The sequence below is a fragment of the Salmo salar genome, chromosome ssa26 (assembly GCF_905237065.1).
Source record: "Salmo salar chromosome ssa26, Ssal_v3.1, whole genome shotgun sequence".
NCBI lineage: Eukaryota > Metazoa > Chordata > Actinopteri > Salmoniformes > Salmonidae > Salmo > Salmo salar.
In genome coordinates, this window is record NC_059467.1 from 21,395,762 (window position 1) to 21,407,739 (window position 11,978).

General features: G+C 44.6%; 1 protein-coding gene across 1 annotated transcript; it reads right to left on the reverse strand.

Annotated features, from left to right (window-relative positions):
* LOC106587419 (prolyl 3-hydroxylase OGFOD1-like) lies at window positions 1-11,915 on the reverse strand. Its single transcript, XM_014175796.2, has 13 exons — window positions 11,437-11,915; window positions 7,195-7,340; window positions 7,020-7,066; window positions 6,591-6,691; window positions 6,252-6,368; window positions 6,052-6,143; window positions 5,821-5,949; window positions 5,591-5,704; window positions 5,430-5,509; window positions 5,087-5,319; window positions 897-1,025; window positions 658-716; window positions 1-564 (listed from the first exon to the last, which is right to left on the reverse strand). Exons 1-13 carry the CDS (start codon window positions 11,585-11,587, stop codon window positions 403-405), a joined length of 1,560 nt encoding a protein of 519 aa, XP_014031271.2. The 5' UTR covers window positions 11,588-11,915; the 3' UTR covers window positions 1-402.
* Window positions 11,916-11,978: the final 63 nt, after the last annotated feature.

An 11,978-nucleotide genomic window follows, 5' to 3' on the forward strand; every position in this document is an offset into this window, starting at 1 on the left:
TATTATTATTATTATTTTATTCCATTTAGCAGATGCTTTTATCCAACGCGACATGCAGTCATGTGTGCATATATTTCACGTCTGGGTAGCACCGGGAAACAAACCCACAACCCTGGCGTTGCTAACGCCATGACCTACCAACCCAGCCATACAGGGCCACAATAACGACACACGATAATGAACACAAAATACTACCAAGTGCTGTCACTGTAGAATTTGTTTTCTTCCTTGCGTTACTCCGTGGCTGCCAACCAAAACCAGGTAACCATAGTAACAGGGTATCCCTGTCTGTTCACTTTAATGAAGAACACATGACATCATGAGGCTTTAGAGTAGACCGACCACCCCTCACAGTGATGTTATATTACAAACCCATACACCTCAACACATACACATAAAAACTCATTCATAATACACAAAGGAGAAGTCATAAACTGCTCTCCTACAATAATCACCAATAGGTAGGGTGGAGCTTCTGTGATTGATATGTTTGACAAATTTGAGAGTCTCTTTGTCCCTGTAGACAAGAGCCAGGGAGTTCTCCTCTGGATACACCATCAGGAGCTGCGGACAGGAGGACACCGATGAGAAATGACAACCATGACAATCACAGGAATCTAGTTGATCAGTTGCCATATGAACAGTGACATCACTCACCTCCTCATCCTCTTCATTAGCAACATAGGAGGTGAAGCCCCCAAACTCGGTCTGCCAGTCTGAAAAATAAAAAGACAGTTATCACACTTTGGATTTGATATTGTGTATGATAACATTCACACTTACAATTTTTAAAATAGTTCCCAAACTATGATTCTAACCTACATTGTGTGTCTGTGTGATTAGGCATGAGTGTCTGATTAAGCGTGTGAGTGTGATTAAGCGTGTGTGTGACTGACCAGGACAGCTCAGGGGCAGCAGTAGGTCAAGGGCGTACTCTGCTCTCGATGCGTCTCCATCGTGCAGTAGTGTGTAGTCCCCGTGAGCCCAGCGACGCAGTTCTCCAACACACACAGGCGTGCTCGGCTCTTGAGGATACACACAGAGGGGTCAACACATACTTACAAAGACATATTCAGTCCTGAGGAGGTACAGAAAGGTCAAGGCTCACAAACACACATATGAGGATACACACAGGGTTCAACACACACACACACACACACACACACACACACGAACCCACACATACACTACCGGTCAAAAGTTTTAGAACACCTACTCATTCAAGGGTTTTTCTTTATTTGTACTATTTTCTACATTGTAGAATAATAGTGAAGACATCAAAACTATGAAATAACACATATGGAGTCATGTGGTAACCAAAAAAAGTGTTAAACAAATCTAAATATCTCTTATATTTGAGATTCTTCAAATAGCCACCCTTTGCCTTGATGACAGCTTTGTACACTCTTGGTATTCTCTCAACCAGTTTCATGGGGTAATCACCTGGAATGCATTTCAATTAACAGGTGTGCCTTCTTAAGTTACTTTGCGGAATTTATTTCCTTCTTAATATGTTCGAGCCAATCAGTTGTGTTGTGACAAGGTAGGGGGGTATACAGAAGATAGCCCTATTTGGTAAAATACCAAGTCCGTATTATGCCAAGAACAGCTCAAATAAGAAAAGAGAAACGACAGTCCATCATTACTTTAAGACATGAAGGTCAGTCCATCCGGAAAATTTCAAGAACTTCAAACGTTTCTTCAAGTGCAGTCGCAAAAACCATCAAGCGCTATGATGAAACTGGCTCTCATGAGGACTGCCACAGGAATGGGAGGCCCAGAGTTACCTCTGCTGCAGAGGACTAGATCATTAGAGTTACCAGCCTCAGAAATTGCAGCCCAAATAAATGCTTCACAGAGTTCAAGTAACAGACACATCTCAACATCAACTGTTCAGAGGAGACTGTGTGAATCAGGCCTCCATGGTCGAATTGCTGCAAAGAAACCACTATTAAAGGACTGTCTCTGCCTGGCCGGTTCCCCTCTCTCTACTGGGATTCTCTGCCTCTAACCCTATTACAGGGGCTGAGTCACTGGCTTACTGTTGCTCTTCCATGCCGTCGCTAGGAGGGGTGCGTCACTTGAGTCACTGACGTGGTCTATCTGGGTTGGCGCCCCCCCTTGGGTTGTGCCATGGCGGAGATCTTTGTGGGCTATACTCGGCCTCGTCTCAGGATTGTAAGTTGGTGGTTGAAGATATCCCTCTAGTGGTGTGGGGGCTGTGCTTTGGCAAAGTGGGTGGGGTTATATCCTGCCTGTTTGGCCCTGTCTGGGGGTATCATCAGATGGGGCCACAGTGTCTCCTGACCCCTCCTGTCTCAGCCTCCAGTATTTATGCTGCAGTAGTTTATGTGTCGGGGGGCTAGGGTCAGTCTGTTATAGCTGGAGTATTTCTCCTGTCTTATCCGGTGTCCTGTGTGAATTTAAGTCTCTCTCTCCCTCCCTCTCTCTCTCTCTTCCTCACCTGGCATGATGACTCTGTTGTCCCAAGTCCACCTGGTGCTGCTGCTCCAGTTTCAACTGTTCTGCCTGTGGCTATGGAACCCTGACCTGTTCACTGTGATTACTATTACTTGACCATGCTGGTAATTTATGAACATTTGAACATCTTGGCCATGTTCTGTTATTATCTCCACCCGGCACAGCCAGAAGAGGACTGGCCAACCCTCATAGCCTGGTTCCTCTCTAGGTTTCTTCCTAGGTTTTGGCCTTTCTAGGGAGTTTTTCCTAGCCACTGTGCTTCTACACCTGCATTGCTTGCTGTTTGGGGTTTTAGGCTGGGTTTCTGTACAGCACTTTGATATATCAGCTGATGTAAGAAGGGCTATATAAATACATTTGATCAATAAGAAAAAGAGACTTGCTTGGGCCAAGAAACACAAGCAATGGACATTAGACCGGTGGAAATTTGTCCATTGGTCCGGAGTCCAAATTTGAGATTTTTGGTTCCAACTGCCGTGTTTTTGTGAGACACAGAATAGGTGAACGTATGATCTCCGCATGTGTGGTTCCCACCGTGAAGCATGGAGGAGGAGGTGTTATGGTGTGGGATTGCTTTGCTGGTGACACTGTGTGATTTATTTAGAATTTAACCTGTTATGGCTAGGGGGCAGTATTTTCACGGCTGGATAAAAAACGTACCCGATTTAATCTGGTTACTACTCCTTCCCAGTAACTAGAATATGCATATAATTATTGGCTTTGGATAGAAAACACTCCAAAGTTTCTAAAACTGTTTGAATGGTGTCTGTGAGTATAACAGAACTCAAATGGCAGGTCAAAACCTGAGAGATTCCTTTACAGGAAGTGGCCTGTCTGACCATTTCTTGAACTTCTTTGCCATCTCCATCTTTTACAAAGGATCTCTGCTCTAACGTGACACTTCCTACGTCTTCCATGGGCGCTCAGAGCCCGGGAAAAACCTGAATGTCGTCATCCCAGCCCCAGGCTGAAACACATTATCGCCTTTCTCAAGTGGCCGATCAAGGGACTGTGGGCTTAGGCGCGTGCCCTGGCTGCCCCCGTCTTTGTGATTTTTCCTCTGTTTGCCGAAAAGGAGATTCCCGGTCGGAATATTATCGCTTTTTTACGAGATAAATTGCATAAAAATTGATTTGAAACAGCGGTTGACATGCTTCGAAGTACGGTAATGGAATATTTAGAATTTTTTTGTCACGAATTGCGCCATGCGCACGACCCTGATTTACCATTTCGGATAGTTTCTGGGACGCACGAACAAAACGCCGCTATTCGGATATAACGATGGATTATTTTGGACCAAACCAACATTTGTTATTGAAGTAGCAGTCCTGGGAGTGCATTCTGACGAAGACAACAAAAGGTAATCAAACTTTTATAATAGTAAAGCTGATTTTGGTGAAGGCTAAACTTGCCGGGTGTCTAAATAGCTAGCCCGTGATGGCAGGGCTATGTACTTAGAATATTGCAAAATGTGCTTTCACCAAAAAGCTATTTTAAAATCGGACATATCGAGTGCATAGAGGAGTTCTGTATCTATAATTCTTAAAATAATTGTTATGCTTTTTGTGAACGTTTATCGTGAGTAATTTTGTAAATTGTTAGCAAATTCCCCGGGAGTTTGCGGGGGGTATGCTAGTTCTGAACGTCACATGCTAATGTAAAAAGCAGTTTTTTGATATAAATATGAACTTGATTGAACAAAACATGCATGTATTGTATAACATAATGTCCTAGGTGTGTCATCTGATGAAGATCATCAAAGGTTAGTGCTGCATTTAGCTGTCTTCTGGGTTTTTGTGACATTATATGCTAGCTTGAAAAATGGGTGTCTGATTATTTCTGGCTGGGTACTCTGCTGACATAATCTAATGTTTTGCTTTCGCTGTAAAGCCTTTTTGAAATCGGACAGTGTGGTTAGATAAAGGAGAGTCTTGTCTTTAAAATGCTGTGAAATAGTCATATGTTTGAAAAATGGATTTTTGAGGAATTTGTAATTCGCGCCACGCCTATCATTGGATATTGGAGCAGGTGTTCCGCTAGCGGAACGTCTAGATGTAAGAGGTTAAATCACACTCAACCAGCATGGCTGCCACAGGATTCCACAGCGATACGCCATCCCATCTGGTTTGGGCTTAGTGGGACTATAATTTCTTTTCAACAGGACAATGACCCAACACACCTCCAGGCTGTGTAAGGGCTATTTTACCAAGAAAGAGTGATGGATTGCTGCATCAGATGACGTGGCCTCCACAATCCCCCGACTTCAACCCAATTGAGATGGTTTGGGATAAGTAGCCAACAAGTGCTCAGCCTATGTGGGAACTCCTTCAAGACTGTTGGAAAAGCATTCCAGGTGAAGCTGGTTGACAGAATGCCAAGAGTGTGCAAAGCTGTCATCAAGGCAGAGGGTGGCTATTTGAAGAATCTCAAATATAAAATATATTTTGATTTGTTTAACACTTTTTTGGTTACTACATGATTCCATATGTGTTATTTCATAGTGAAGATGTCAAAACTATTATTCTACAATGTAGAAAATAGTCAAAATAAAGAAAAACCATTAAACTTTTGACCGGTAGTGTACATACACAAACAAGCAACACACCTTTGTTATTCTTATTAGCTGATGGTGTGTACACAGATGACCCTGTGGCTTCTCTCTCTTCCTCATCTTCTTGGTCCTTCTCTTCCTCCTTGTCTTCGTCACTAGGGCTGAGGTAGTGCAGTCTCAGGCCAGTGAAGTTGGACAGAAGCAGGAAGAATGCCTCCGAGCACAACAGCTCCCAGCATGCACTCACACACTGGGGGAAGGACTCTAACGAAGCCACTTCATAACATCTGCACAACGGACATACACAAAAATATTTACACACATCATATACATTTACAGCCATCATAACACGTTCGGGATCTCTCACTCACACAAACAAATTACTCGACAGGCTCACCTCCTGTTGGGAGGACCTTGCTTGGTCCACTGGACGTCAGTCGATCGCAGTGCTTCACTCACCTCCTTAAACTTCTCCTCCTGTAGAGAGAGACACTGTCAACCAGGAGAGAGAGAGCAGGAGAGAGATGGACAAATGAAGAAGTAGAGTAATGGTGTTACTTTGAGGAAATTCTTGAGCTGGATCTCAGAGCTGTCCTCAAACTCTTGCTGAACCTGTGACTGGTAGTCAACATCCAGATACAGTGGATTCAGCCACTCTAGCAACAGTGTCTCCTGTGAACAGACACACAAAATACACACTCAGGTAAAATGCACACACACACATCCTTGTGACCACATCCTTGCTCTATGGCTGTGAGTTCACTCTTTCAGAACACACACACACTTACATCTCTGGGAAGGTGGGGGCTCCTTGGGAAGGGGGGCTCGGTGTGACGAGGGGGTCGCTCCAAAGACGGCCCATGAAACCAGCCACTCAGAGAGAGACGACACTTATCCTCTGACAACACCTCTGCAACCTGGACAAACACACAGAGAGACAGCCATCCGTAGATTGCACTACTGCTACCTGGACAGGTGAGAGGTGTGTGGTTGTTATCCAGTGGTATAGGAAGAACTACCTGGTGGAAGGAGACAGGTGAAACCTCGAAGAGAACCAGAGTGTTCCAGCTGGGCACCAGAGACTTCACTACACTATGGGGCTGGAATTGATCTATGCACAAAGTAGATTATAAATTAAAACACATTTTTTCACTCACGCCAATATACACACACACACACACACACACACACACACACACACACACACACACACACTTACCATCTGTGCTGAAGAGATCCAGGGTTCCTCCATCGCTGCTCTCCCATGGAGGGACAAGGTAGAGGATGAAGGCAACACGCCTCCCCTCCAACTCATCATCATGACACAACAGAACATCTACCGACAGAGAGATAGAGGGCATTGATAAAGACAGATAATGTATATTTCATAATTAATTCCAGAAATATGCATGTCCATATAGACTAACTATGCAGTGGGTAGAACAGGATATCTTGGGGGGATAGCTCAGTGCTTCTGCTCTTTTCTAGGAAGAGCATGCTAATATTAAGGCTTGCTCATTGTTTTTTTGAAGAGTAGAGGTAAAAACATGTGACTCACCAGTGTATTGATACTTGGCACAGGAAATGTCCACTGTGGGCTCCAGTTCTACCCCCAACACTTCCCCCAGCCAGGATCGAAACAGCCCAAATAGTGCTGCCCTGAAAACACACACAAAGCTCAAAAACAGCCTAACTGAGAGCATGCACATGTAAAGAACATCACGCTGCTTGCTTCGTGAGTACCGCTTTCCCCTGATTCAGCGCATACAGAGGCTTGAACTTAGGACCTCTGCCTCGCAAACACGTGACCGCCATCCTGAAGCGTCTTACTCAGTCGTCCAAATGGAGACACTTGTGGAGGCACGCGCAAGTGGAGACATTTCAGGCTGAGGAATGAGTTACACAGATCCCCATCTGGTACACACACACAAAGCAAACATGTTCTCTCTACCTCCCTAAATTGCCCTCACACACACATAGAAATTACCTCAAGCCTGTGATGTGAGGCTCTTTTCTCTTTTTCAGGTCGTCTGACTGTAAGAGAAATTGTCAATGAGTATGATAACTCCCAATGTCATAACTCCAAAAAGCAGAGTAAAGAAGCATTATGAACAAGAAGCAACCCGTTTCAAAACTGTATTCTATCAGTTTTCCTTTTTTACCTGATTAAATTTGTACAGGTCGTTGGACTTCTCATGGAAGTTGAGGTCTAGAAGCTCCCTCTGTAGGTTCTCTGTAAAGCTGTCACTCTGGATGAAGTTTCTGATGATGCAGTGAGGGAAAGGGTGGCAGTCCAGCTCCAGGCCCCCTTAAGAGGAACATCAGCGGAACACTCAACGACTGGTCTACCAATATAAAAAAAGTTAGCACTAATTATGTGAATAAAGGTAACATTAACTAATGTATGTCTTAGAGTCAGTTGTTACCTCTGGAACATTTTAATTTGAGGTTCTAACCCAATCGAACAGCACATAGGAAGGTGGTAAACCTTCTCAATACTCCAAAAACATACTTTTTTGTGACACCCTTTTGTTACTTCTCTTTGGGTGCCATATACGAGAGCCCGTACCACAGCATTCAATGTCAGCAGAACGAACCCGATGAATCGGTGGTGCGCAACGCATACAAGGCAAGCATGTACGAGCTCCGCAAATGGATTTGGGACGCAAAAAGACAATACAGACTGAAACTTGAAATGATGTTCGACATTTCAGACTCACGTCGCATGTGGCAAGAACTACTGACCATCACAGACTACAAAGGCAAATCCAGCTGTGCGGTGCCCACCAAAGCCTCACTCCCAGATGACCTTAACACATTGAATGCTTGCTTCGAGGCTGACAATAAAGAGCCATCCAGGAAGACTCTCGCTGCTCCGGACGACCAGATGCTTTCGCTTTTCAAGGCTGACTTGAGGAAAACTCTAAAAAAAAAAAGTGAATACTCACAAAGCCGCCGGCCCAGATGGCATCCCTGGCCGCATCCTCAGAGGGTGTGCTGACCAGCTGGCATCTCACACATCTTCAACCTGACCCAGGCTGTAGTCCCCACCTGCTTTAAGGAGACCACCATCGTCCCAGTGGCCCAAATTACATTCCCAAATGTCTATCGCCTCGTCGCACTCACATTGGTCATCATGAAGTGCTTTGAGAGGCTGGTCATGGCCCACACCAAGGCCAGCATGCCAGGCAGACTGGACCCACTCCAATTTGCCTACCGCTACAACAGATCCAAATCCATTTCCATCTCTATGTACACGGCCGTAACACATCTGGACAAGAGGAACACCTATGTGAGAATGCTGTTCATTGATTACAGTTCAGCATTCAACACTATTGTTCCCTCCAAGCTCGACACCAAACTCAGAGCCCTGGGTCTGGACACCACCCTTTGCAACTGGATCCTGGACCTCCTGACGGGCAGACCACAGGCTGTGAGGATTGGCAACAACACCTCTTCCACACTGACCCGTAACACAGGGGCCACACAGGGGTGTGGCCTCAGTCCTCTGCTGCAATCCCTGTTCCCCCAGGACTGTGTGGCTTTGCACGACACCATCATGTTTGCTGACGACACCATGGTTGCAGGCCTGATACCAAACAATGACGAGTCAGCCTATAGGGAGGAGGTACGTGAATTGGCATGACAACCTCTCCCTCATGACAACAACCTCTCCCTCAATGTCAGCAAAACAAAGGAGTTGATTATTTTTATTTAACCAGGCAAGTCAGTTAAGAACAAATTCTTATTTACAATGACGGCCTACTCCGGCCAAATAGGGACGATGCTGTGCCAATTGTGCGCCATCCTACGGGACTCCCAATCACGGCCGGATGTGATACTGCCTGGATTCGAACCAGGTACTATAGTTACGCCACTTGCACTGATGCAGTGCCTTAGACCGCTGCGCCACTCAGGAGTCTAAAATGATTGACTTTAGGAAGCAGAGGAGGCAACATGCCCCGATCCACATCAACGGGACTGCAGTAGAGTCACTAGTTTTAAGTTCCTCAGAATCCACATCACAGAGGACTTGTCATGGATCAACACCACCACCACTACTCTTATCAAGAGAGTGCAACAGCATCTCTACTTCCTTAGGCGGCTGAAGAAATCCGGCATGCCGCCCCGGGTCCTCTCCAAATACTACCGCTGCACCATCAAGAGTGTCCTGACCAGTTGCATCACGGCCTAGTATGAGAATCGCTCCGTGCACAAATGCAAGACCCTCCAGTGGGTGGTGAAGATGGACCAGTACATCACTGGAACCATGCTACCACCCATCCAGGACATATACCCAAAAAGGTGCCTGAGGAAGGCACGCAGCATCATAAAGGACCCCACACACAAGGAGAAGGTATCGGAGTATGAGGTCTGATAGAAACTGTCACTGAGCTTGTTTGTATCTACAAGCCATCTGACTGCTGAACACTTGAACTGTTCTTATTCTCCGCATAGCAGCACACATGCGCTCACTCATGCACAGACCCACACAGACATACACATACAGTATACAGTATTCAGAACCCTTGACTTTTTCCACATTTGGTTACGTTACAACCTTATTCTAAAAATTGATCTTTTTTAAGTGAAAACAGGTTTTTAGAAATGTTTGCCAATTTATTAAAAATAAACAGAAATGCCTTATTTACATAAGTATTCAGACCCTTTACTATGAGACTCGAAATTGAGTTCAAGTGCATCTTGTTTCCATTGATCATCCTTGGGATGTTTCTACAACTTGGAGTCCACCGGTGATAAATTCAATTGATTGGACATGATTTGGAAAGGCACACACCTGTCTATAAGGTCCCACAGTTGACAGCACATGTCAGAGCAAGTAAAGAGGTCGAAGGAATTGTCCGTAGAGCTCTGATACAGGATTGTGTCAAGGTACAGATCTGAGGAAGGGTACCAAAAAAATTCTGATGCATTAAAGGTCCCCAAGAACACAGTTGCCTCCATCATTCTAAAATGGAAGAAGTTTGGAACCACCAAGACTCTTCCTAAAGCTGGCCGCCCAGCCAAACTGAGCAATCGGGAGAGAAGAGCCTTGGTCAGGGAGGTGACCAAGAACCCGATGGTTACTCTGACAGAGCTTCAGAGTTCATCTGTACCTAAAGGACTCTCAGACCATAAGAAACAAGATTCTCTGGTCTGATGAAACCAAGATTTAACAATTTGGCCTGAATGCCAAGGGTCACATCTGGAGGAAACCTGGTACCATCCCTATGGTGAAGCATGATGGTGGCAGCATCTTACTGTGGGGATGTTTTTCAGCGACAGTGACTGGGAGACTAGTCAGGATCGAGGGAAAGATGAATGGAGCTAAGTACAGAGATCCTTGATGAAAACCTACTGCAGAGCGCTCAGGACCTCAGACTTCGAACAGGACAACAGCCCTAAGCACACAGCAAGACAACGCAGCAGTGGCTTTGGGACAAATCTCTGAATGTCCTTGAGTGGCCCAGCCAGTCTGGACTTGAACCCGATCAAACATCTCTGGAGAGACCTGAAAATAGCTGTGCAGCAATGCTTTCCATCCAACCTGAGAGCTTGAGAGGATCTACAGAAAAGAATGGGAGAAAGTCCCCAAATAGAGGTGTGCCAAGCTTGTAGTGTCATACTCAAGAAGACTCAATGCTGTAATCGCTGCCAAAGTTGCTTCAACAAAGTACTGAGTAACAAGTATGAATACTTATGCAGATGTGATATTTCAGTTTATTATTATTTTTAATACATTTGCAAAAATGTATAAAATTCTGTTTTTGCTTCGTCATTATGGGGTATTGTGTGTAGATTGATTAAATCGTTTTTTCTCTCATCAATTTTGGAATAAGGCTGTAACGTAACAAAATGTGTTAAAGTCTCGGGGTGAGAATACTTTCCGAATGCTACACACATCACAACTGCTGCTACCAGACTCTTATTATACTGCTCAGATTATACACTGCCCCCCTCCCCAATACACGTGTAAATATTAGCTATACATTTGTGCCTTCCTGTATTATACTTAAGCTTAAAAAGTTATTATATACTACGGTGCCATCTACTTCAAGTTCGTAATCGTATCTTTGTGTTGTTGCATTGTCGAGAAGGAACCTGCAAGTAAGCATTTCGTTAGATGATGTATACCATGCGTATTTGTTAGAAAAGACCAACAAAAAAAATGGACTTCATGAAACGTGATAATGGTAGAGGTAGTTTGACCCACATCTTTTAGTGTTTTCAGATCTGTGGTCATGAAAGCAAAGTTGTGACTAAAGCTTTGCACTTCACTGACAATATTGATATGTAGGGTGACTAATAACGTTTCGATTAAATAACCATCTATGTAACAAGACTAGCCAAAGCATGTGCTTGGTGTAAACACATGTAGCTAAGATAGCTAACAAGTAGCTGACCATGAGAGTACTGCGCTCGCTGCGACCATGCTTCCTTCACTGCCCTCTTCACATCTTCGTCCTCGAGTAGTGGAGAAAGTTCTGCTCTCTCTTCGCGTTTCTTTCTCTTCTTTCCTTTCTCGCCACCATCTCGCTGTCGTTTACAATTCATTTTAGTATAAATGAGTCGCGGTAAAATTGCGTCATAAAAACGCAGCAGTGCGTTAGTGGTTCCGAGTCTTTTCGGTGAACCGGTTCATTTGGCTCATTACACTTAAAAGAGCCGGCTCACAAACGGCTCTTCTTTCAAAATGCTTAAAAATCGAGGGGGTCGGGGGGACTGTTTGATATGTTCATCGAAAGAGATCAGGGTCCAGAGTAGCGCTGAGGTCCTTCCGTTTTATTTGAGAGGCCTGCGCAACCATCGATATTCATTGTCAGATATGACAGCAGATCTCTTCGTTTCTTGGGACCTAGAATTAGCATATTTTCTGTCCGAGTTAAAAAGTAAAGCATTTGCCACCATCTACTTCCTTATGTCTAAAATAGAGGCTTCCAAGTTA